At 46.1% G+C, this 25,852-nt stretch overlaps 1 protein-coding gene across 1 annotated transcript in view; it reads left to right on the top strand.

The window, feature by feature from the left end:
* The window catches only part of AMN (amnion associated transmembrane protein), a 66,740-nt gene extending 41,146 nt beyond the window's left edge, over nt 1–25,594 (top strand). The window contains exons 5-12 of the mRNA XM_035105539.2: nt 3,131–3,366; nt 4,368–4,505; nt 4,894–5,002; nt 13,306–13,388; nt 14,722–14,908; nt 19,916–20,078; nt 23,366–23,486; nt 25,158–25,594. Coding sequence (XP_034961430.2) covers nt 3,131–3,366; nt 4,368–4,505; nt 4,894–5,002; nt 13,306–13,388; nt 14,722–14,908; nt 19,916–20,078; nt 23,366–23,486; nt 25,158–25,268 — 1,148 coding nt within the window. The 3' untranslated portion in view covers nt 25,269–25,594. The remainder of the gene's footprint in view (nt 1–3,130; nt 3,367–4,367; nt 4,506–4,893; nt 5,003–13,305; nt 13,389–14,721; nt 14,909–19,915; nt 20,079–23,365; nt 23,487–25,157) is intronic.
* The last annotated feature ends 258 nt before the right edge of the window (nt 25,595–25,852 follow it).

Raw genomic sequence — 25,852 nt, 5'->3', positions numbered from 1 at the left:
CGGGAAGAAAGTTGTTAATGAATTAAATATGAACCTCGGCAAATACACTGTGTACAGCTGCCCTTGTGTATTGTTTATTTTCATATTAAATTCCCCAGCAGAGGAACTATGGGATATAGTTCGTGCATGGCATGTTTACAATTGCGCTTGCAGAGAGCTGGGTCTGGGGTGGCAGCGGCGGCAGCAGGGGGGACCAGTGGCTGATACATTGCTAATAAAGTCGTTCCGGTTATTCCCCACGGCTTTCCCCGGGATTACTCACACTTGATGTTTGTGGAAGATGCTCTCCAGCGACTTCCATAAGAACTGTGCAGTGCTCTTGTAATACGTCTGGGATAATAAACCAGAGGATAGCTGCGTGGAATCATAGAACTGTAGAGTTGGAATTGACCACGAGGGTCATCTAGTCCAACACCCTGCAATGCAGGAATCTTTTGCCCAAGGTGGGGCTCGAACCCACATCCCTGAGGCCGAGAGTCTCATGCTCTACCGACTGAGAGCTAAGCTACTGGATCACACCACACCAATCCAGTTCTGGGCACCACAGTTCAAGAAGGATACTGAGAAGCTGGAACGTGTCCAGAAGAGGGCAACCGAAATGGTCAAAGGCCTGGAAACAATGCCTTATGAGGAACAGCTTAGGGAGCTGGGTATGTTTAGCCTGGAGAAGAGAAGGTTAAGGGGTGATATGATAGCCATGTTCAAATATATAAAAGGATGTCATATAGAGGAGGGAGAAAGGTTGTTTTCTGCTGCTCCAGAGAAGTGGACACGGAGCAATGGATTCAAACTACAAGAAAGAAGATTCCACCTAAACCTTAGGAAGAACTTCCTGACAGTAAGAGCTGTTCAGCAGTGGAATTTGCTACCAAGGAGTGTGGTGGAGTCTCCTTCTTTGGAGGTCTTTAAGCAGAGGCTTGACAGGCATATGTCAAGAATGCTTTGATGGTGTTTCCTGCTTGGCAGGAGGTTGGACTGGATGGCCCTTGTGGTCTCTTCCAACTCTATGATTCTATGATTCAATCCGGGCTGCATACGCACCATGCATTCAACGCACATCACTTTCTCCAAAGAACCCTGGGAAGTGTCTATCCCACACAGAGAGCAATAATTCCCAGTGCCCTTAACAAACTACAGTTCCCAGAATTCTTTGGGGGAGTAGCCATGTGCTTTAGATGGCTGATATGTATGAAGCCACAGTAACCAGCTGTGGGCTCTCACCTAGATCAAAGGTGCAGCTAATTCGCCTTGCTTCCTCTTAAGATTGGCCGGAGGGGAAGCAAGACTGAACTTTCTTGGGAACAAGACAGGGATGGACCTCAGCCCCCATTGTGTGCATTCTCACAAGGAAGGGAGAGGGGGAAGATGGAGGGAGTGTGGGAGAAGGAAGCATCTGGAGTGACATCTCCACCTTTGCACAGATAATCATAACATTGTCAAGTTGGAAGGGACCTTCAGGGTCATCTAGTCCAGGTATCTTCAACCTCTTCTGACCCATGACTCACCTTCAAACCAAACATGCATTTAGGGACCTACCATATATTTGCATGGTGGCAGTGCTCCTGTTGCAACCTGTCACAGATGGTGCGCTGCGACTACTCTAAAGTAACGACTCTCCAGACCGTTGCCTTTTCATGCTTTTATTGTGTGCAGGCTATTTACAGTGCTAGAGCTGTACAGGGTACATGTTCTCAGTCTGACCCAGAACCCTGGAATGGCGCTTCCCGCGTTTTCTTCCAACATAAGAGTCTGGGCATCCCAAATCTCCTTCCGCGTTTCCTCCTGCGTAATTCCGGAACCAGAGGGGAAAAGGGTCTCCTTTCCATGTTTTCCTTCTCCCCCTCCCCCCCCGCTCTCTCTTCCTCTCCCACGTGTAGCAGCGGCTCTGCTATCCTGCCAGAGCCCTGTTCCCTACTTCCTCCTTCCCCACTGGACTCTTCCCCCTCCCCGCTGGCTCCACTGCTGGTGGAGGAACTACTCCTCAGGATGGGGGGGGGGGGTTTCTGTACTCTTTCCCCCTCACACAACCCATCTTGGATCAAGCTGTGACCCACTAGTGGGTCCTGAACCACCAACTTGAAAACCAATGATCTAGTCCAAACCCTTGTACAGGGCGGGATCTTCAACTGCAGCATCCCTGGCCGATGACTGTCCAGGAACTTCTTAAATACCACCAGGAGAGGCCGATGTCTTCCATGACAGCCTGTTCCACAGCTCTTAACATTTTTCCTGATGTCCAGGCAAAGTCTGGTTCCTTGCAGTTTCCATCCTTTGGAACACAGAAAGCTGTCAGACCATTGGCCCATCCACTGGTCTATACTGGTTGACTGAAGCTCTCTGAGTTTTCCGGTAGTGGACATTCCCAGCCCTGCCTTTAGATACTGGGGGTTGAGTCTGGGACCTCCTGCATGGAAGCAGATGCTCTACCACTGAGCTATGACCTTTCCCTTATTGTTCTAGGCCTGTTCATTGGAGCCATAGAGAAACAAGTCTGCTCCACCTTCTTCAGATAATTTGAAGACTGCTATTATGTCTCCTTTTCGCCTTCTTGTCTCCAGGCAAGACATTCTCATTCAACCTGCTCTCTTAGCGACTTGATTTCCACAACCCTCAAAATCCTGGTTACTGTCCTCTTGGAATACTTCAGTTTGTCAATGTCCCCCTTAAAGTGTGGCACCCATGATTGTAGACTTCCCCTCCATATTATGTAAGGCCAAGCAACAAAAAGATATTTTTTTGAGGGGGGTGCCGGAGAATTCAATGGAGAACAAAAAGGAATACTGAAATATTTGAAATAAGTTAGAAATGCGCTATCTTTGTAATGAAAGCTCAGATGATCGGAATTTCTATGGATTTGTAAGCTTTGGTATTAGAGGTTCTGTTCTGCAATTTACAATGTCAATATGGCATGGGTGATTCCTAGGGTCCTTGTTCTCATTTATTTTTAATTATGAAGATCAGAAGTCGTCCATGTGCAGCGGCTGGCCATGCAGATTGGCGAGTTTACCTCGTGCACTTGCCATGCTTTAAAAAAGAAATCTTAGCATTAATTATAAACAAATAAAAACAATAAATATCAGTGAAGCAGAACAGACTCCACAAGCTTCTCCCTCCCCCCCCCTCCTATTAGCTTCAGAAGTCACCTTTGCCAGTGCAGACAATTTCCAGTGGTATGACCCCACCCTGTGGCGTGCTGCAACCTCATTGGACAACCTCGAACAAGGCAAACACATCTTCTCTGTGGATGAAGAAAGAGTCCCGTGCCAGTATGATGACGTTATCTTTCCTCCCGAAACGTCCTTCCGTGTGAACATCGAGTCGTCTGATCAGGCAATACGGCTCAGGAGCATTTCAGTCACGGGGCAGGTAAAACAGGGCAGTTGTGAGATGAAACCATGGCTGCATCACCATTTTCTGTTTTGCGATTCCAAAAATAATAAAAGATTCCGAGTGGAAAGGGGCAGCTTCCTCCAGATTCACTGTGGATCGCCTGGGGAGGGGAACAGGTATGGCCCTACTGCTAAGTAGATTAAAGCAGCAGCCCACCTCCCCATCCCACCTAAGCTAGGATGCTCTGGGGGAGGGCATTGTCTTCACTACTGAAGGGTCCTAAAGCCCTCCCTTCTCTTTCCCAGGTAATCACTTGCCCGGTTTGGGGGGAGGAGGCAGGAAGCCTCTAGGACCTAGTCAGAGTCCTCATGCCTCCTTGCTGAAGCCTTACCAGATTTGAAAAGAACACTCTTCAGCTGCATACCCACACACTGCCAAAAACTACTTCTGTTCTTGCATGCACACATGCAAGCAGAAACACATATATGCACACACAGAGATACACATCCTCTGGTGTGGTCTTGGAAGGTCAGAAAAAAATGTTTATTATCGAGACCTCAAACTGCAAGTTTCTCCTTTCTCGCGAGGAAGCCTATTCAGCATAAGGGAATTTCCCTTTAAATAAGGGAGAACTTGACAGCTATGGCAAGTTAGCCACCTCTGTATTAAGCACATTGGTGGTCTGAATCATCATTTTCTCTGGCACTGTGATAAAGCGACATCACCGTGTCAAGCAGCCTTCATAAAAGGAAAGCCTCCTTGTGTTCATGCACACTCTCAATTTCAAGTGGCCTGATTTGCATGAATCAAGCCTTATCCCTCACTGTTGTTTCAGTGCTTATCCAAGGTCTTCCCTTTCAATAGCAGCTGGTTGCTATTTCAGAATCACAGCAGTTTACAATGCTTAGACATAAAAACAGTCGTACTTTTAATCTGACCATGTTGTTTGTGATTTTTCTTGAGGGAACTGTTGATTTCTGAGTTTTGTTTCCCCCCTGCCTCCCCATCGCCGCCACTTTCTCCTGAACTGGAACTAGAAGTTCACCAGTGACAACACCCTGGCAGAGTATATGCAGAGCTCCTCTGCAAAGCTACAGTTCCATGGAGAAGGGGCATTCCAGCTGTCGAACACCAGGTGCCCAGACAAATCGGGCTGCGAATGTGGAAATGTTGCAGTAAGTTCTTGGCCACTGGCATTCTCTGAGGCATTAGGATCTGTTATCAAGAGACTTCAAGAGAGGAGTTTGAAGGAGTCTGGCCTATTGCAAACCCACATGAGCACAGTTATATACTGCTAGACTATTGAAGCTGATTCACTGAGAATACTTCGCAGAGATATAAGGATCAGTGCAGCCAGTGAAGTCTTCCGGGGCTCTTTTTCTGCATAACCGGTAAAGGAAGGTGTAGGGATCTTGGAGAAATCTGACTGGGGAAAAAGCACAGGGTATAATGGTCTTTGTTTGCAGCACCTAAGTATCTGCATTGGAGATCTCTGGAAACCAGTTCATTTGTGCAGGCTGAAACCTTTTTCTTCACTGAGTAACCTACCTGCTCTTGTTAAAGGACCACGACAGAATCTGTGCTGCCTTGCTCCAGAAGTCTGGGAATCAATGTCCACAGGTGATGTGCAAGGACCCCCTAAAGCCCATTGGCCATTGCTGTGAAATGTGCGGTAAGTGAAGACCAGCTCTGTTATAGCTGTTTACAGGACAGAGGAGCAAATCAGTTCGCCTGCAATTCGCTCTGCCAACAGGTGCAACTGCAAGAATGATCTGGGAAATAGAGCGTACTGTATATTGTATTGTGAATGTAAAAGGCCCCGGGTTCAGGCCTTGACATCTCCTGCCTTAGACTCCGAGAGAGTCACTGCCAGTCAATAACTCTAAGGTAGATGAGCCAGTGGTCTCTGACACAATACTGAGGTCAGCCTGGATAGCTCAGCTGGTTAGAGCACGGTGGTGATAATGCCAAGGTTGCAGGTTCGAACCCCATACGGGACAGCTGCATATTCCTGCATTGCAGAGGGTTGGACTAGATCAGGTATGTCCAACTCCCAAGAGACTGTGATCTACTCCAAGTATTTAAAAAACTGATAATGATCTACGCATTAGAGAGAGGAGGAGCGTGCGTGGGGTGGGTGGGGAAGGTAATGGCTAAATGGAAGCGGGGGGAGATTACCAAGAGTTGTTGAGCTCTTTTTGGGCAGGGAGGATTGCCCAGAGTTAAGCTTCTTTTGGGGTGGAGGCGGAGATATTCCTAGCCCTCTTCATTTAATACCTGTGATCGACCAAGATCATGCCAGGGATCTACCTGTCGATCATGGTCAACAGGTTGAACATGTCTGGACTAGATATTCAGGGCGCTTTCCAACTCTATGATTCTATGACAGGCACCCCCAAACTTCGGCCCTCCAGATGTTTTGGACTACAATTCCCATCTTCCCTGACCACTGGTCCTGTTAGCTAGGGGTCGTGGGAGTTGTAGGCCAAAACATCTGGAGGGCCAAAGTTTGGGGATGCCTGTTCTATGATATAAGGCAGATTCCCATGTTCCTATCTCAGGGCTTTTCTACATTTACCCTTTTTTGCCCCAGTCTTTCTAGGCAGAGGTCTGTGCTTTAACGCTCCGTGTCTGAGTGAGTTTCCCCCACCCCACCCCAAGCTTTCCCTATGCAAATCCGCTCTTCAAAGCTGAATCGGAGCAAAGGCCAATTTGGGTTTTCTGCAGATTGACCTTTGCTCCAACAGAGGTTTAAAGAGCAGATTTGTGTAGGGAAAGCTTTGGAGCAAACGAGGGGGGGGGAGGAATGGTGTTCGGACACAGAGCTTTAAACTGTAGACTGTGCCTGGAAAGAGCAGAGGGAAGCTAAGTGTAGATTAGCCCTTCATGCCGATATGTGTACTGCTTCAAAAGTAATGTTGGAACAATGCTATGTGTTGAAATTCAACGTAAGTTCACACTTTTCACATTTCATAGAATCATAGAGTTGGAAGAGACCACAAGGGTCATCCAGTCCAACCCCCTGCCAACCAGGAAACACCATCAAAGCATTCCTGACATATGCCTGTCAAGCCTCTGCTTAAAGACCTCCAAAGAAGGAGACTCCACCACATTCCTTGGTAGCAAATTCCACTGCCGAACAGCTCTTACTGTCAGGAAGTTCTTCCTAATGTTTAGGTGGAATCTTCTTTCTTGAAGTTTGAATCCATTGCTCCGTGTCCGCTTCTCTGGAGCGGCAGAAAACAATCTTTCTCCCTCCTCCACATGACATCCTTTCATATATTTGAACATGGCTATCATATCACCCCTTAACCTTCTCTTCTCCAGGCTAAACATACCCAGCTCCCTAAGCCTGTTCAACATTTTGAACAGTTCCAAATGTTGCTTTTGAAGATTGACACAAGGTGAGAGATTTTTATTTTTTTATTTTAAGAAAGAAGGGAGCGGAGCTAGGGGACCCTAATCACGATCACTATCACTAATAATAATAATTCAGTTTATATACTACCCTTTATCAGGAGATCCCAGAGTGGTGTATACATTAAAAACACATTACAGAACATCGATGAGAAAAAACATAAAACAAAATAAAAAGTTGGCTTTGTAGTCCAGCAACATCTGGCAGGCTACTGGTTCTCCATCCCTGCTTCAGAATATGATCTCTCTTTGTCTGTGTGCAGGCACATTTCATAGATGGCTACCCAGTTGGTACCCAACCACCTCTCTCTTCTCAGCATCTTTCCTGGGTCCCCATCTATGTACATACCTGGGGTCTCATCAATAGTTAACTCAGGAGGACTTATAAATGAAAATATTGGGGGGGGGATTAGTTAATAATGCAATCCTATCCCTGTTTACTCAGTAGTAAGACCCACTGTATGCAGTGGGGCTTACACCCAACTAAGTGTGGATAGCATTGCAACTTGAATTTGAAATTTCAGCAAACATCTTGCAATAAAATAATGGTTAAGTAGCTCTGCATCTTACCCACCCTCCCAAGATGTCATGACAGAATGGCATATTTTAAACACACACAAGCAGCCCGTAACACTGTGAATTTATCAGCTTTTAATGGAGATGTGATCCTAGATTTCTCCCATTCTGATACTCAGTCCATTACATAACACTCTGCTCTTTTCACATTAGACAACCATCCATCATATGGTAGCTTCTTGAAATTTCTCCAATGGGAGCTCAAACTGCATGGGAAGTCAGTTTATTTGTCGGATGCATTTCTGTCTTCTTCTTCTTAAGAGCCCCAGCCTGACATTCACAGGATTATCTCATTTTTCCTAAGGAACAATTTTGTGATCTAGGCGAGGGCGAGAGATAAAGGCTATTTCTCAACATTTATCTATATCCTACTCTTTCTCCAAAGAATCCTGGGCACCACACATGGTCCTTTTCCTCTTTTCCTTTCAGCAACAAGTCTGTGGGGTACATTCGGTTGAGATATGATGACTTGCCCCAAATCACCCAATTAGTCAGCTCCGTAGCTGAGTGAGGTTTCGAACTCAGTTCTCTCCAGTACTCCTCAAGTGAGTTTAATGTAGAGAAACCTGGGGGGGGGGGGAAACTTAAGTCCAGGAAGTGAGGAAACAGTGACTTTGCCTCATATCTATGATAAAATCCTCAACCTGGTTTTGGACTACAATTCCCATCACTCCTGACCATTAGCCGGGGCTGATGGGAGTTGTAGTCCAAAAGCAGGTTGAGGATTTTATCATAGATCTACCTGCCCTCTCTCCTGCTGAGGCAGTGCCCAGGTCCTGGTAATCCAAGGCTGGATCTAGACACATGAAAGAAGTGTTTCAGTTAAATGCATTGCAAATTTTGTATGAGAAATCGGGTAAGCAAAAACGGGACTCTACAGCGCCATCTGGTGTCACAGTGTTAGAATGCATAAAGAATGCATGTAAAGTGTTTTTTCTTTGCTAATGTAGCAGAGTCCGAAGTCTGGTAGGCTGGGTCATGACAGACAGTGCTTCATCTTAAACCTAGAGTTGCTAAGTGGCCAGGGGGGAACCGATCTTGGGCTGCTTTTGCGCTGTCAGCAACAGCCTGAAATCAGCAGGTGGAAGTTTATCACAGCGTGGAGATCAGACAAGATCGCCCAAAGCCCCTGCTGCATTGTCTATAGCTCATTGCCTATACCGTAATTATCTCAGCCCTGAACACAAAAGCAAAAGATCGCGAATTACCAAATTATTTCGGCCCCTGTTTATTGCTAGGAACACATTCCTACCTACAGCTGGAAGTGAGGCTAACTAAAGGCAACTGTACTGGACCTAAATTGAAATGCGATTTAAACATGAGACATATATACCCGACAGGTTAGTTCCATTTCTTGCTCTTCTTCCTCGTGGTTTTCATCTGTTAGTTTACCTGGCAGGCAAACGTGGAGGTTTTCTGTACAGTGTCCCTAATTACCATATGAAAACTGAATGCTTTAGGGTGCCACCATATGCTGCTTAGGAGAGTCTTTTAAAGCAATTAAAATAAAATAAAAATCCAGAAGCCGCTTTTTTCTCCACCAGGGAAAAACCAATAAACTAATACAGAACCACGGAGAACATGAAGTTCAGTGGCCTGCCACTGTAGTTCCTCCTGGGTGAAGACATGGCTGGCTGCTCCTCTTGAAACCCCCACAACCATCAGTTCTACGCCAGGAAAATCTAGGTTTACGCAAACCTATAAGTGGCTGGCAAGCGGACCTTTTTGTGCTAAGTTTGCACCTTGTTTTTAATAATAATAATAAAATTTAATTCGTACCCTGCCCTCCCCGGCCAAAGCCGGGCTCAGAGCAGCTAACATCATAAAAAGAGGGGATTTTGCATGACTATAAGCAGTGCTTTCCCCCCCCCATTAAAAAAAAACACCATGGCATGCTGTCCTCTAGCTGGTTTTTTTTTGGGGGGGGGAGTCACCCCTGGTTCTGGTGCAGGTCAAATCAATGCACCTCCGCCGCCTCCGAGATTCAGGAGGATGGCTAGAGCAGCTCGGAATCCTCTGGAAAAACAATCTCTCAAAGGACCTGCTGATGGCATTTTACCACTGTACTGTAGAAAGTGTATTAACCTATGGTCTGTGTGTGTGTGGTTTGGGAGTTGCACGGCTGGGGAAAGAACAATGCTGTCCAAGGTCGTAAAGACCGCGGAGAAGATAATTGGGTGCACTCTTCCCACTTTGGATCAAATCTATGCCTCCAGGTGCTATAAGAAAGCTGCAGATTATTGTGCAGGATAGTGTGCACCTCGGAAAGAGGTTGTTGTTGTTGTTTAGTCGTTTAGTCGTGTCCGACTCTTCGTGACCCCATGGACCATAGCACGCCAGGCACTCCTGTCTTCCACTGCCTCCCGCAGTTTGGTCAAACATGTTCGTAGCTTCGAGAACACTGTCCAACCAGTGGAAAGAGGTATAGGGTTATAAAGACCAGGACTAGCCGCCTGAGAAATAGCTTCTATCCAAGAGCGATTTTGGTTTTAAATGCAGAGAAAGGCAGTCTGTGAGGGAGGGTCTGTATTCAGTCGTGGGGCATCAGAGTTTTAGGGGGCAAATCAGGAGGGGTATTAGAGTCTTAGGTTAGTTATGTATAGGTGTATGTATGTATGTATAGGTGGGGTGGGTAGTGAGTCGATATGCATTTTTGGATCGTAGGCTGATGGTTGTTGTAAGTTTGATGTAGATTCTCAGTTTTGTTGTTCTGCATGGGACAATGACAATAAAGATTAGCATATCGTATCGTAAGGGCCCTTGTACAAACCTGTGTGTGTGCAACGATAGAGGCCTGGCTGCAAAGCTTAAAGCCTACCACCGCTACATGAGAGATGGATTGAAGAAAAGGAAATATAAAATAACCCCACCTTGTAGCTTGACCTATCAGGGCTAGGAGCTAGGTGGACTCACAGATCTATATAAAAAGTGTAGACTCACACATGCTGACCAGCTTCCATTTTGACTTGAAATGTTTGTTTGGGGCTTCTCAGAAGTATGGTACCTCTACTTACGAATTTAATGTGTTCCGAACGCACATCCGTAAGTCGAAAAAATTTGTAAGTCGAATCCCATAGGAATGCATTGGGAGAAAAAATTCGTAAGTAGAAGCAACCCTATCTAAAAATTCGTAAGTAGAAAAAATCCTATCTAAACTGCATCCAAGATGGCGGACGGAGCTCCATTCGTAAGTAGAAACATTCGTAAGTAGAGTTATTCATAATAGAGGTACCACCGTACTTAAAAGCAAGATGCAGGTGGGGGGGGAGCATTGGCCTGCGATGGCACCCTCTTGAGAGGCGCCAGAACTGCATTCTGGCATGCTCCAGCTGGGGGGGGGGGAAGCACTGACTCTTAAGCCATGGATGGGGAATCTTTTTCAGCCAGAGAGCCATATGTAACTTTTGGGGAGCCACATTCAAGTGATGGATGGGGCCAGAAGCAAAATGGAGTGATGAATATACAGTGGTACCTTGGTTCTCAAACTTAATCTGTTCCAGGAGTCTGTTCGACTCCTGAAACGCTTCGAAAACAAAGGCTTCTTGCACTCGATCGGAAGCCGTGGAAGTGTTTGGCTTCCGAAAAACGTTTGGAAACCGGAACACTCACTTCCAGGTTTGCGGCGTTTGGGAGACGATTTGTTCTGGAACCAAGCTGTTCGAGTACCAAGGTACCATTGTACGTAGTACAGCAGGCTAGTTTCTGCAACACACCTTCTCTATCCTTTGTGCAGGCAAGAAAGAGGCATTATCAGAGTTCAAAGATACATTCCACCCAGGGAAAAACATTGAAGGAAGGTGCAAAGTCGGGTTTGTGAGAGCCAAAGCCTGGAGAGAAGGGTTGTGGTTTGGAGTCCCAATAGTCTTGGAGGGGCACATTTGGCCCCCGAGTCTGAGTTTCCGCACCCCTGGTTTAAGCAATCTAAGCATGAAGGTTCCGTCTGCGCAGAATTTAGCATTTGGGAGAGGGAGCAACGATGTGGTCGGAAGACAGGCCTAATCTGTGAAGTAGTAGTGTGGAGATGTGAAGGGGAAAGAATAAGCCGATGCAAGTTGCTCCAGCTGTCTGTAAAATGGTGCCCCTGGCAGAGAGGAAGCCAAGTCCCATTAGCATTGATAGAGCAGCAAATTAAATGGATCAGAGTCCCTGTAGAACGGATGCAGCCGCATTGACTCTTTCCATGAAAATGGCACATTATAGCTGCCTCATGCTTTGCACTGGGTGGGGGCGGAAGACATTGAGACATAGGAAGGTGTCCGATACTGAGTCCATCTAGCTCAGAATTGTCTGCCCTGATTGGCGGTGGCTCTCCAGGTTTCAGGGAGGGGTCTCTCCCTCCCGGCCTCAGCAGGAGATGCCAGGGGTCTTTTGCTTGCACATTAATTCATCTCACATGAAGCTGCCTGAAGCTTGGGCTGCCCCTTGCTTCTTTTCCACCCTGTGCCCATCTGTCTTGGGCACGGGACTTTGCCAATACCTCCCACCTGATCCATTTACCTGGAGATGCAGTAGAAGTGCCCCTGGGACCTTCAAAGCATGTTCATCACATATGAGCTACAGAGTCCTCCACTTCTGCATAGCTTCTAAGACAGTGGCCTGGCCTTGTAGGCAATTTGTTTGGATGGTCTTGCAGAAATAGCTGGTATAAGAAGGGCCACCCCTACAAATGTGGGGTACATGTGCGACTGAAGAGTATGCATGCATGGATCTCAAGTCCATACAGCCTTTAGGTGGGGAGCTCTGGAGAGAGCAAAAGGGTATCTAGAACAACCACCTGACATGATGTAGGATGTCATATGGAGGAGGGAGAAAGATTGTTTTCTGCTGCTCCAGAGAAGCGGACACGGAGCAATGGATTCAAACTACAAGAAAGAAGATTCCACCTAAACATTAGGAAGAACTTCCTGACAGTAAGAGCTGTTCGACAGTGGAATTTGCTGCCAAGGAGTGTGGTGGAGTCTCCTTCTTTGGAGGTCTTTAAGCAGAGGCTTGACAGCCATCTGTCAGGAATGCTTTGATGGTGTTTCCTGCTTGGCAGGGGGTTGGGCTGGATGGCCCTTGTGGTCTCTTCCAACTCTATGATTTATCCAGACACGCCTCACAGCTGCTCCTCATAATGTGTCACCTGCAAGAGATCAGGTAGAGTATAGAGGAGAATTGCAGAAGAGCTCAGAACTGCAGCAAGTGAGATATGCTACCTGCTACAGGGCCAAGGGTACTCCAGGACCCAGGAAATCTACCTTGGGTTTTAAAAACAAGATTGGCGTATACAGCAGAGTTAGAAGCTTGAGAGGTGGAGCTACCAGTCCCACCAGCCCCTGTTCTGCCACATTCACGCATCAAAAACACAGAAGTCCCATTGGTAACAAAGAAAAGGTTCTTGCAGTTTCTTCAACTTTACGAGGGTGGATTTGGATTCTAAACCTACAAGGTGGGAGTTGGTTAATCATGGCTGCATCGAGAGAAAGAGTGATGGGGGGAAGGGAGGGGGAATTTGGCCAGAATGTGTATTTCCCCTGACTATCTGTTAGCCTCAACCCTGCCCTCTGCTGGGCTTAAGCTTGCAACTTACGCACATTTAACTTGTGCACATTCAGTTTTTCCGCGTTTGAGGGAAATATAATTAAAAATCGGGCTGAAAGGGGCACACATTTTGGGGGGGAGGCTTTGGCAACCCCCCCTGCCACTGAACCCAATGTGTCTCTTGACTATACACAATTTGGGCTTTAGGTGCGATCCCCGGAATATAACCCCTGTGTAAGTGGCGGGCTTACTGTATCCAACGGTCTAGAAGTGCCAATTAAGGATTGCAGGATTGTTCTGGGATTCACAGGGTCATCTAAAAACACCCCCCACCCTGTAGCAACCAACTCGACTGCTAGAGCTATGAATGGCCACCTATAGGTGGGCGGTTCATAGCAATTGTTAAACCAGTGGTTATGTTTTCTTGCCTTCTTTTTATATATATATAAATAACTGCAGGAGCCATCATTTCCTTGGAATATTCTGCTGGTTTTGAGATAGAGGTGTATCAGAACAGAATACTCCACACATTTCTCAATTTGGTATGTTGCTCCTTTTCCTAGAGCTGCACATAGTTTAAGTGGGGCTGGAGGCTCTCAGTCCACCTGGGGAGGAATCAGTACAAAACAACAACTTGAGAATGGGAAGAGACAGTTTGGAGGCCAGAGTCATTTGCACCTGGCTGATATGGGTCCAGCTAACTTCCCCAGCTGACCCACAATTGTTGGTTCTGACTGGCTTTGCATATTACCCTTCAACAGTACCTTCAGGACACAGAAATGACAAAACATACAACGGAAGTCACACTGTCATCCTATAACAGCGTCAAAATACAGTGGTACCCCGCAAGACGAATGCCCCGCAAGACGAATTTTTCGCAAGACGAATGCGTCTTGCGATCTGATGGTGACTCGCAAGACGAATTCACTTTGCGAAAAATTCGTCTTGCGAATCGCAGTTTCCCATAGGAATGCATTGAAATTTAATTAATGCGTTCCTATGGGCAAAAAAAAAAAAGAAATTTTAGTGCATTCTTATGGGAAACCGCAATTCGCAAGATGAATTTTTCGCAAAACGAATTGACTCGCGGAACGAATTAAATTCGTCTTGCGAGGCACCACTGTATAGCTAAAGTTAAGCAATTAGCAAACATCGAGAATCCATCTCAGATATAATAATAGGGGATATTTCCCAGGCCACACCCTCTCCCCTCAGGCCACACCTCTTTCCCAGGCCACACCCTCACTAGCCATACCCTCTTTCTCCAGGCCAGACCCCTCACCAGCCTTGCCTTGAATTTTCCCCGAGTGTTTTTGCCTGGCTGGAATGTGTCCTTGAGCTCAGATCAGGTCTTGCTTTCTTGATGGAGGATAAAGAGGGTTGTGCGAATGCATGTAGAAACTAGGTTACCTTAGAAAGATTAAAACTTACATTGGTTTCTCTGCCCACTTTTCCCCCTGACTCTTCCCACCTCTGGCACGTGGCCCCCAGAATGTTGTCCATGATGGAATGCAGCCCTTCAGCTGAAAAGGTTTCCCAGCTCCTGCTGCAGCGGCTGGGGAATGAAAGCTGCTTTTGATATGAGGGCAACCCGCCATGCTTCTTGCTTTTCAGACAGAAGACAAGAAGCAGTGTAGTATTCTACAACTGCAATTATTTGTTTTGCTGAAAGGCAATGGGTAAGGGTAGAATTTGGGCTTCCGAAAAAGGGTTCAAAAACTGGAACACCTACTTCCGGTTTTGCAGCGTTTGGGTTCCAAGTTGTCCATGAACTAAGCTGTTCAAAAACTGAGGTCCCACTGTACAGAGATTCTACTGGGCACACCACAGCAGGCATGGTGACTGTGTTCCGTGTGTTGTTTGTGTTTTGCAAAGCCCAAGAATGCAGGAATTCAGGCGGCTGTGTCAAAGGTGCGTGAGCGGCAGAGTTTCCTGGGAACGATACCACGTAGCTCAGCCTCGTTCATCCAGATTCTACTGGTCGACAACAGGACTGGATCTGAGACTGGGACTCAATCCGAGCAACTGGCCCAGGACATCGTGAAGGACATAGGAGAGCATGGTAAGGCTTGCCAGCCCCTTGCTGCTTCAGATCCTGGTTCCATTGGTCTCGTGTGAAGCTTCCAACACTATAATAATAATAATAATAACTCTGGGCGGCTTCCAACAGAAAAATAAAATACAATAATCTATTAAACATTAAAAGCCTCCCTGAACAGGGCTGCCTTCAGATGTCTTCTAAAAGTCTGGTAGTTGTTTTCCTCTTTGACATCTGTTGGGAGGGCGTTCCACAGGGCAGGCGCCACCACCGAGAAGGCCCTCTGCCTAGTTCCCTGCAACTTGGCTTCTCGCAACGAGGGAACCACCAGAAGGCCCTCGGTGCTGGACCTCAATGTCCGGGCACTAATAATAATAATAAATAAATTTTTATTTATACCCCGCCCTTCCCAGTCAAAACTGGGCTCAGGGCGGCTAACACCAATAAAATTACAATAAGGCATAAAAGAAAAGAAAATAATTAATTAAAATACAGATTAAAATACAATATTAAAATTTAAAATGCAACCTCATTTTAAGTAGTCCATAAATCCAAACCATGAGGGAGGAAAACACAGGGGTCAGACTGAATCCAACCCAAAGGCCAGGCGGAACAGCTCTGTCTTGCAGGCCCTACGGAAAGATGACAAATCCCTCAGGGCCCTGGTCTCCTGTGAAAGAGCGTTCCACCAAGTTGGGGCCAATACTGAAAAGGCCCTGGCCCTAGTTGAGGCCAATTTAGCCACCTTATGGCTCGGGATCTCCAGAATATTGTTGTTTGTGGACCTTAAGGTCCTCCGCGGGGCATACCAGGAGAGGCGGTTCCGTAGGTACGAGGGTCCCAAGCCACATAGGGCTTTAAAGGTTAAAACCAGCACCTTAAACCTGATCCTGTACTCCACCGGGAGCCAGTGAAGCTGGTAAAGCATTTTGCCCTGGGCCGCAACCTGTGCCTTGACGGAGTGGCAGGGATGTGCAAAATTGTGGCTTTCCATTTCTCTCAAGTTCAGCTCTCCACATTTCTGCATGATTTATAAGAATAATTTATAATAATAATTTTGTTATTTCTACCCCGCCAATCTGGCTGGGTTTCCTCAGCCACTCTGGGCGGCTTACAGTACATATAAAAACATAGTAAAATATCAAACATTGAAAACTTCCTGATACAAGACTGCCTTCAGATGTCTTCTGGAAGTTGTGTAGTTCTTTATCTCCTTGACATCTGATGGGAGGGTGTTCCACAGGGAGGGTGCCACTGCCGAGAAGGCCCTCTGCCTCGTTCCCTGTAACCTCACTTTTCACAATGGGGGAAGCACAAGAAGACCCTCAGAGGAGGACCTCAGTGTCCAGGCTGAGTGGTGGGGGTGGAGACGCTCCTTCAGGTATACTGGGACGAAGTATGAAATGAGCAAAACAGCAGCGACTCTTTACAAGTTTTACAAGTCGGGAGAGATAACTCACTGCAGGAAAATTGTTCCATGCTGTTATCATGTTTCTGTCCCTTCATGTCTCTCTATTAAAACACAGGCTGCACTTCACAAAAGAACCCTTGTTTGTTTCCTCGTGGAAACCCACCAGGTGTGCATTTCTCCTTTGGAATATCATTTCCAAAGCCAGTGTGGTGTAGTGGTTAAGAGCGGTAGCCTCATAATCTGGGGGACCGGGTTCGCGTCTCCGTTCCTCCACATGCAGCTGCTGGGTGACCTTGGGCTAGTCACACTTCTCTGAAGTCTCTCAGCCCCACTCACCTCATAGGGTGTTTGTTGTGGGGGAGGAAGGGAAAGGAGAATGTTAGCGCCTTTGAGACTCCTTTGGGTAGTGATAAAGCGGGGTATCAAATCCAAACTCTTCTTCTTCTTTTGGTTGCATAAACATTTTTGCAAGCAGTTTCCCCTAAATTAATGCATTGAGTGTTCGTTTTTAAACTAATCTATATGTGGGGTTACAGACTGGAAAGAGAAGTTGCTGAATTGCAACTCATTAGCAAGCTTAAAACCATGGAGCCACCTGGAATGAACAGAGACATAGGATTCTTATCTCATTATACATGATCAAGCTTTCCTTAGCACCTCAGCTCTTGCTCCCCCCCGCAAGACCAATTGCAGTCATCAGCAGTCGTTAACAGTCATCAACAGGTTTACCACTCCTATCAGCCCATCACCCATTCCCATCACCCCCACCCCCACCCTCTCACTATATATAAGGGTCTGGCTACTTCTGTTTCAGTGTATCTGATGAAGTGTGCGTGCACACGAAAGCTCATACCAAAATAAAAACTTAGTTGGTTTTTAAGGTGCTACTGAAGGATTTTTTTTATTTTCTATATGTAGGGTGTTTGGTTTCTCCCCCCCCCTCCCCCAAAAAACCCCTGTTCCATAATATACACATTTTGATACACCTTATTTGATTGGGGAACTTCATCGCAACATTCAGAGATTTGTGAATCTTGAAGCTTGGCTGTGTTTTGGTTCACACATACAGGAAGAGCAAGTTGGGTAAAATGCTAACCAAATTGTATTTCTCCCCCATAGCTGTGGAGGGGCCATAGCAGGAGGTCTCAGGTTCACTCCCTGGCATCTCCAGGTTAAAGCATCAGGTATCAGGTGATGGGAAATCTTTTGCCAAAGATCTGGGTGAGTGGCTGCCTTGTAGCAGGACAGATCTAGCCCAGTGCTCTTTGCTTGAGCAATACTTAGCGCGATGAACAAAATATTCTGGTCTGGGGCATCCTTTTGCACATCTCCTTGAAGGCCAGACATTGAGAGATCACCACAACAGCTGTGTGTGCGCATAGGAGCATTTCCTGGCTCTGGGTTTGCTCATGCAAAGCTGAGCATGCCAGAGGCAGTACATGGAACATTCCTCGAGGCACTGCTTCAAATGGACTGTGCAATCTTTAGCATCCTTCCATTGTGTGGATTTATCAGGCGTTGCTTCTCAGCTTTGCCCTGCCTCCCTGTCATTTGCACACAGCTGGGATTTGGAACTTAGAAACACAGGGATCTGCCTTAGACCATTGGCCCATGCAGCCCCATGTTGTCAACTCTGTCTGGCAGCAGCTCTCCGAGATATTCTGGGGGGTGCCAAAGATTGAAGCTGAGATCCTTCCCAAATTGGGCAACTTCATTCTCATAGGGCAAAGATGTACTAAAGTACTGTGAAAGGAAGCTGGTTGAAGCTGAAGTGGCTGGCAAGCAGAATGGCAGCATTTGTCTGGAGTTCTTTGGCTGCCAATGTCAACAACTCTCAGGGTAACCTGCAAGGTTGGACCACGATACCATTTTCATATTGTTGATTTGGCGTCAATAATGGCTTGCCTATGTGGATGTGGGGATCATAGCTGCCAAGTTTTCCCTTTTCTCGCGAGGAAGCCTATTCAGCATAAGGGAAAATCCCTTTAAAAAAAGGGATAACTTGGCAGCTATGGTGGGGATTGACCAAAGGATGCTTGTTCCAGATGAGACAACTTCCCCATGCAGCCCAGTACTGTCTACTCTGACTGGCAGCAGCACTCCAGGGTCTCGTGCAAAGTTTTCCCCCTATGGCCTTGCTGCATGGTCCTGTGCACATTTTCCTGGGGGGTCAGCCTTGGCCTGCTGCATCAGGATTCTTCTTAAGTGGGACTTACTCCTGTGTAAACATGCATAGAATTGTGCTGGGGGCGACGGAGTGAAAAACCACCGTTCTTTCCAATTCTGGGACCACAATTCTGGTGCGGAGAGTTGTTAGGAGGCCCCTATTCCTCTCACAGAGCTTCAATTCCCAGAGGGGTTTAACAATCCCTCTTCCCAGTGAACTGTGGGAATTGGAGCTCCAGGAGGCAAATGAAAGCCTCTTCCTTGGTTGTTAGAACATGAGACTCTTAATCTCATGGCTGTGGGTTCGATTCCTATGTTGGGCAAAAAGATCGCTGGATTGCATGGGGTTGGACTACTAAATGATCCTAGAGGCTTTTTCCAACTCTACACTTCTATAGTTCTTAACAGCTCTCAGCACCCTTAACAAACTATAGCTCTGTTGGTAGAGTATGAGATTATTAATCTCAGGGTTGTGTTTTCAAGTCCCACTTTGGGCAGAAGATACCTGCATAGCAGCAGTTTGGACTAGATGACCCTGGTGGTCTCTTCCAGCTCTATAATTCTATTGTTCTACCATGCCCAGGAATCTTTAGGAGAGGCCATGGCTGACAAAATGGTATTATAGTGCTTTGGGTGTACAATGGTACCTTGGTTCTCAAACTTAATCCGTTCTGGAAGTCTGTTCCAAAACCAAAGCGTTCCAAAACCAAGGTGCTCTTTCCCATATGAAGTAATGCAAATCCATTCCAGACTTTGAAAAACAACCCCTAAAACAGCAATTTAACATGGATTTTACTATCTTAGAAGACCATTGATCCATAAAATGAAAGCAATAAACAGTGTACTGTACTAGATGATAGACATTGCTTGGATGGGGGGCTTTTATCCATTTCGCAGACACACAATCAATCAATCAGTAGCTGAACTGGGATCCACACAGTCACAAAAACAAATTAACCGAAAAAGCCTCAAAACAAAAAACGCCAAATAAATAGCAAAAACAAAAGCACCAAATATAAGCTCCAAATATCACCTCAGAACACTGCAATAGGAAACGGAAGGTTTGAATTACAAGGGGGGGGGAGACGCAAATTAGCAGCGCAACAGAAAACACAGGGGGACTCAAAAGGGAGCACGTTTGGCTTTCGAAAAAAAGTTCGGAAACCAGAACTACTACTTCCGGTTTTGCAGTGTTCGGGCTCCAAGTTGTTCATGAACTAAGCTGTTTGAAAACCAAGGTACAGTACCACTGTACAGCACAAATGTGCCCTTGGAAATAACACCGCAGTGGCAGCACCAATTCTGTCTGGTATAAGCAAATCAGCAATAGAAGAATGATGGGGGCAGCAGGTAGAATAGAGTCATTTGCTTCCTAGCAGAAAATGGATCATTTACTCCATGCAAACTAATTGGACACCTCATCAGGGCGGTAACATTTTGTTTGGCTTTTGCAGGAGTGCTGTTTGGTATTGCGGTGAGGAGCCTGCAGGCAGCCACTGGCAGTAACTGGAGTCCTCAAGAGGCTGCTCCTACAATTGCTGGGACAGTCGTCGTTCTGCTCCTTGTCTTGCTGCTCTTGGGAGCTGTCCTGCTACTCTACAGAAAAGGGACTTTAAGGTAACAGGACTGAGCTACATATTCAGTATGTGGCATGGTATTTCGGGAACCGTATGTACCATGGGAGAGCATATATAAATGCTCCCCTGCATTTTTGTTTTTGTTTTTTAAATAATCCTTGCATGCAGAAAACAACCATGTCAGGGAGAAGGCGAGGTTGGACTTTTGCCCCTTGGCATGCTAGGTTTTGATACATTCTCGGACCCACCCAGACATACAGTGCAAAGTAGTGTCCAGCCTTCTCCAGCAAGCATCAGCTCTGTTATTCTCCTGTTTTGGTACAAAACGTCATCATTCAGCAGGAGAACAAAAACGCCAATGGAGCTGGCCTTGTGTCAGGAGCGAGCCAGGAATAAATCACTAGGAGTAAGTGAAGTTAACTCACTATTAAAAGAAACAAGGTCTGCTCAGGAGTGTCAGGCCTAATGAGCACAGCAACTCTTCTCTGTAGGCCTTGCCCCTATGAGGCAGTTGTGGAGGCTGAAGGTCCCTGCCTTCCCTCAGCTGCCAAAGTCTCTTCTTCCCCTGAGTCCTTCCCAAGTAATCTGAGACTATGCCAGTGCGCCTGTCTCTGCTTCTCCCTCTTCATACTTCTTCTGGTCCTGGGAGAGGGGAGCCTTCTAAACTAAAAATTCCCAAATGGTGTAACATTCCTCATAGGGAAGTTACTTCAACCCCAGAGTGGCTGGGACAACCCAGTCAAATGGGTGGGGTACAAATAATGAACTTCTTCTTCCTCCTCCTCCTCCTCCTCTTCTTCTTCTTCTTCTTCTTCTTCTTCTTCTTCTTCTTCTTCTTCTTCTTCTTCTTCTTCTTCTTCTTCTTCTTCTTCTTCTTCTTCTTCTTCTTCTTCTTCTCCTTCTCCTCCTCCTCCTCCTCCTCCTCCTCCTCCTCCTCCTCCTCCTCCTCCTCCTCCTTCTCCTCCTCCTCCTCCTCCTCCTCCTCCTCCTCCTCCTTCTTCCTGCTGCTGCTGCTCTTTTGCTCTTCCAGCTCTACAATATCCTCGTTGAGTTGACCAGAACTGTACACAGTATTCCACATGGATCTCTATAATGGTATTCTGGCATTGGCTTCTCTTTCCGTGGTTCATTTTGCATACCATACATCCCTGCATATTTTGCATGAATTAAACCATTCAGTAATCCATTGTTGCATCCATCAAAACTTATTTACACTGTTGAATTGGTCTTAATGATGCCAGTGTTTTTAAATCAACACAATTTCCACCCATATATTCAGTAAACATTTTCCAGTCTTCTTTGAATGTACATTCTTCTTGTTCTCTTCTTATTCTATATGTTAAATCTGCAAGCTCTGCGTATTCCGTCAGTTTATGTTGCCATTCTTCTTTGGCTGGGACCTCGCTCGTTTTCCAGGCGGTTTTGCTTTCAGCCCTTTCCTCTAGCGTGGAATTGGACCCCTTTTTTTGCAGCTGCTGCACAACTCAGTACTGTCTACATGGGCAGTGGCTCTCCAGGATCTCACAGGGATCTCCCCCAGCCCCTTCTGAGATGACCTCCTGCATGCAGAGGAGATGCACTAACCATTGACAGACCCCAGATCTTTCAATGCCTGTGCTATAGGCAGGAGGCAGGTGGATGGAGAGAGCTTGCCAGTAAGCCCTGTGCTCTGCCCTAGATTGACCTGCTTGCTCATCGCTGTTCTGCAGTCTCGGTAGGCTATATAAACACATGCTGCAGATATCCAGTGGGCGTAGCGGCTGGTCACGGTGCGTGCATGCCCCTGGCAAGCTTCCAGCGGAAGTCCCAAATGTTCCTTCTATGCGCTCTCAGGGGTAATCTCTGTTCTCGGTGTGTTCCACCAGCTGGCAAACCAATGCGCCATGCTCTGTGCGCTTGGGCTGTTCCTGTTCATTAGTGCTAGCCGTTCCCCCCCCCCTCCAACCAGGCAGCAAAGCTCCTGGGCCTTGCTTGTTTTCCTTGCTAGTGTCAAGCTGATTAGCATTTCCCAGCAATAAAACAGGAGCTTCGTTTAATTTCTAAATAAAACTCCAAACTTCCGTTGCTGAGAATATAGCATGCATTTCCCCGTGGTGTGGATTTGAAAACTGGGCTTTCTATTGAGACAAAATGTCCTCTCTCTCCCTCTCCCTCCTTTTTTTAAAGGCAGGAGGTATGTGGAGGAAATCTTTTTGTAAATAGAGGATCAGAGCAAGCAGGCAAGGGACCTTCCTGTTCTGTGCCTATTTGCATTATTGGTTGTCCTGGGAAAATGCTCTTTGAAGTCACTACAGCCCACAATCAGGTGGTGAGTAAGAGAGTGAATTGAGTTTGAAATGGTCAACAGCTCGAGACAAGGGTCTCTTGACTCATTTCTCCTTATCCCAGGTTAAGCAATCATGTGAGTTATGGGACTGTCGTCATCAATGGTATTTCAGTTTCATGGTCCCTTGTTTCAAAGCATACACACTATATATACACCCAGTGCTTTTGGGGGGACGGACACAGGGGTACGCATACCCCTAAACATTTTGTGAATCTAATGGGAGAATCATTGGTGTGGCTTATCATGCTTCTATAGCTCCTGCCCAAGGGCAGGAGATTTAAAAGGTGCTGGCCAGGGTGTGAGTCTTCCCTGAGAATGTTCCTCGCTCTTCTGAGGCAACGGTCTCCCGCGATAACATCTACCGGACTCAGGGGAGAGCCCAAGATATTGTGCACTGTCTTCACCACCCTCCGTAGGGACTCTCTGTCCATGGCTGTCAAACCAGCATACCACACCGTAATGCAGTGACTATGGGGTTGTGGCGCTCCACAGACAGCCACCCAGAGTGGCTGGGGAAACAAATAATAAATTATTATTATTATTATTATTATTATTATTATTATTATTATTATCATCATCATCATCATTATTTCTGGGTCATGTAGCCAGCAGGATTAAACCGCTTCTGGCGCAATGGAACACCATGACAGAAACCAGAGCACACGGAAACGCCGTTTACCTTCCCGCCGCAGGGTACCTATTTATCTACTTGCACTGGTGTGCTTTTGAACTGCTAGGTTGGCAAGAGCTAGGACAGAGCAACGGGAGCTCACTCCGTTGCGTGGATTTGAACCGCCGGCCTACTGGTGATCAAGAAGCCTCTCTTGTATCTGGCTGTCCACCCTCCTTTGGCCACCATTCAGTGATGGTACATAGGTTAAATCTTTGACCATTCCCTGAGTTCAGGGGCTCCAAATGAAACTTCTTATGAGATCAACACAGAATCGTAGAATTTCATGGCAGTTGTTCGTGCTGATTTCCAGTCATTTCTCCTTCTACAGATCTCTCGCATCAGTTCATTTTACCTCCATGTGGAGCCGAAAAAGGGACCTGGATCTTTCAGAAGAAGCATCCGACAAGGGGTTTGATAATCCCATTTTCGACACACCATGTGACCCAGTGGTAAGAATTCCACCTTTATGTAAATCATCATCTTGCAACAGCAGCTCCTTCTGCATCATCTTAGCACAGAGATATGGCTGCTACGCAAATCAATGGATCCCAAAAATGAACGGCTATGAAGTCGCACGAATGCCCGATTGCAGCTTATGTTCGTAGAGTAGCTTGTAGCGAAGCTAGGGGATTTTTTTAAATGGCAGCAGGGCGGGAGATAGTTAGATAGTAACCCCCCTCAGAGCATGGGTCAGCCCCCCTGTATGGTGCAATGCACATATCATGGCACTGCAGAAATAAATAATGAAAGTGGTAAGGCAGGAGAAGAAAGGAGGATTTATTAAATTTCAAGTGATCAACAAAGATCCTTCTGTGCACCTGGAGGCTTCCTCCCAACCACCCCCTTTCTCCTGATTCAGAGACTCCAGAATCCTAGAGACCCATTTCAGTCATTGGGCAAGATGCTAACATATTTATTGGTATTTTAGCTAACAGATTGGCAGATATATTACCTAGTATAATCCATGCATGTCAAGCAGGTTTCATTAAGTGTAGACATATAGCAGTTCCTGCATGTAAGATGCCGAATGCAGTATATTACAGAAAACAGTCGAGAAATCCATGCGTGATCACTTAGATGCTCATAAAGCTTTTGATAAAATGCATGGGAATTATTTGTATCTACTCCTCTCTAAAAAGAACTTCAATGGTGGTTTTCTATTAGCATCACAACCTTTGTGTACTAATTGCAAGACAGTAGTTAGGGTTAATGGACACGACTCTTCCACTCTGTAGATGTACAGAGAGGTACTAAGCAAGGCTGCCCTATGTCACTGCTACCTTTCATGTTTGCAATGGAGCCACTTGCAAACACTGTTCAAAATAATAATAAATCAATGTCGTTATATGTAATGGTCAATCCTATCCACTCAATTTGCTTGCTGATGATTTAGCTCTGATGGTATCTGATCCAGAGGTGTTGCTAACGGAGGCCATCGGGGAAATAAAAGCGTTTGGTAGATTTGACTGGATTGAGAAATAATAAAACAAAATCAGAATGGTTGCATTAGTTGATTTACAAGATGAATTAAGAGAGAAGACAGGCTTTAAGATCTGTCCACGATATATTAAATATCTTGGAATTCATCACCACATCACCACCCTTCCACATTCTTCGTTCCAGAAGTCCAGGCTGGAATATTCCAAAACCCGCCAAACTGTAGATTTAGGACTAAACCACATGTAACATTGAGCACATCAGCAGCACATTTAAAAAAGCAGCAATCAGGATCAGGCGCTAACTTTGATTTAACCATTTACATGCACCACAGTTGCTTTCTGGATTGAACCCCCGAAGCCAAGGAAGAGTGCAATTGTGAACAGCGTGCAGTTTGGTCCTTAGAATAAAGCAAAGATAGGGAAAAGGTTTTGTGCAGTATAAGCAACTTTGCATATATATATCCCCAGATATCCAGCTTTTCTTAATGCAAAAGTGGGTTATCATGCACAGCAAACGAACAGCCTTGAGCATTGCTTTGTGAAACATAACTGCTGCGTTGACAATATGGCTTCATCTCAACCCATAAGATCGACTTTCTCTTCAAAGGATTTAAGCTCCAGAGTTATATTTTGCACCAGCCGCATTAAACACTCTGGTCTCTCTCTCTCTCTCTCTTCTAGGCTTTAGCTGGTGCGTGCTCTGTGGAGGAGGCACCGAAGGAGATGGCGAGCAAAAATAGCGAGCTCTATTACATTAATCCTTTATATGATGAAACGGAACTTTGTGCTTAACATCAAAGCTGTCAGAGGAAGGCAGTCCTGTCATTCTGTACTTTGCTTGCCGTTTCAACAGGCTCAACCACTGCGGAGGCCAGCTCACCAATGCAAGGAACCCGAACATTTCAATGGGGACAGTGCAGAAGAATTTCCTGGTGATCGGCCCCCAAAGTTATTTAAAGACGCTGCCTTGTCTTTAAAAATATTGCTTAATTTTAAAATCGGAGAGAGTGTATCAAATTGCTGGGTGGTCCTCATGAAAATCATAAAGGGTTTGTAAATCGTTTTCTCGTCAGTAGTGGAATATGTATCGTCCGTGAATTTAAATAAAGAATGGCTATTGCACTAAAGCAATTAGAGCCTATTCCGTATCATTTGTGTGTAGCCATTCCCTCACATCCTTAAGGGAGAGCAATGAGTGGGATGGCATCACCCAAGAACCTCTCCACCTGCTTGGTGACTTCTTCCACGAACTTCATCCTGTCCACTTTCATGTGTTTCATGTGTTTATGAATAGCCACCATTTCATAGAATCATAGAATCATAGAGTTGGAAGAGACCACAAGGGCCATCCAGTCCAACCCCCTGCCAAGCAGGAA

The sequence above is a fragment of the Zootoca vivipara genome, chromosome 1 (genome assembly GCF_963506605.1).
Source record: "Zootoca vivipara chromosome 1, rZooViv1.1, whole genome shotgun sequence".
In the NCBI taxonomy this organism is placed as follows: Eukaryota; Metazoa; Chordata; class Lepidosauria; order Squamata; family Lacertidae; genus Zootoca; species Zootoca vivipara.
The sequence above is the reverse complement of the archived record's forward strand: the minus strand, read 5'-3'. Positions and strand labels throughout refer to the sequence as shown.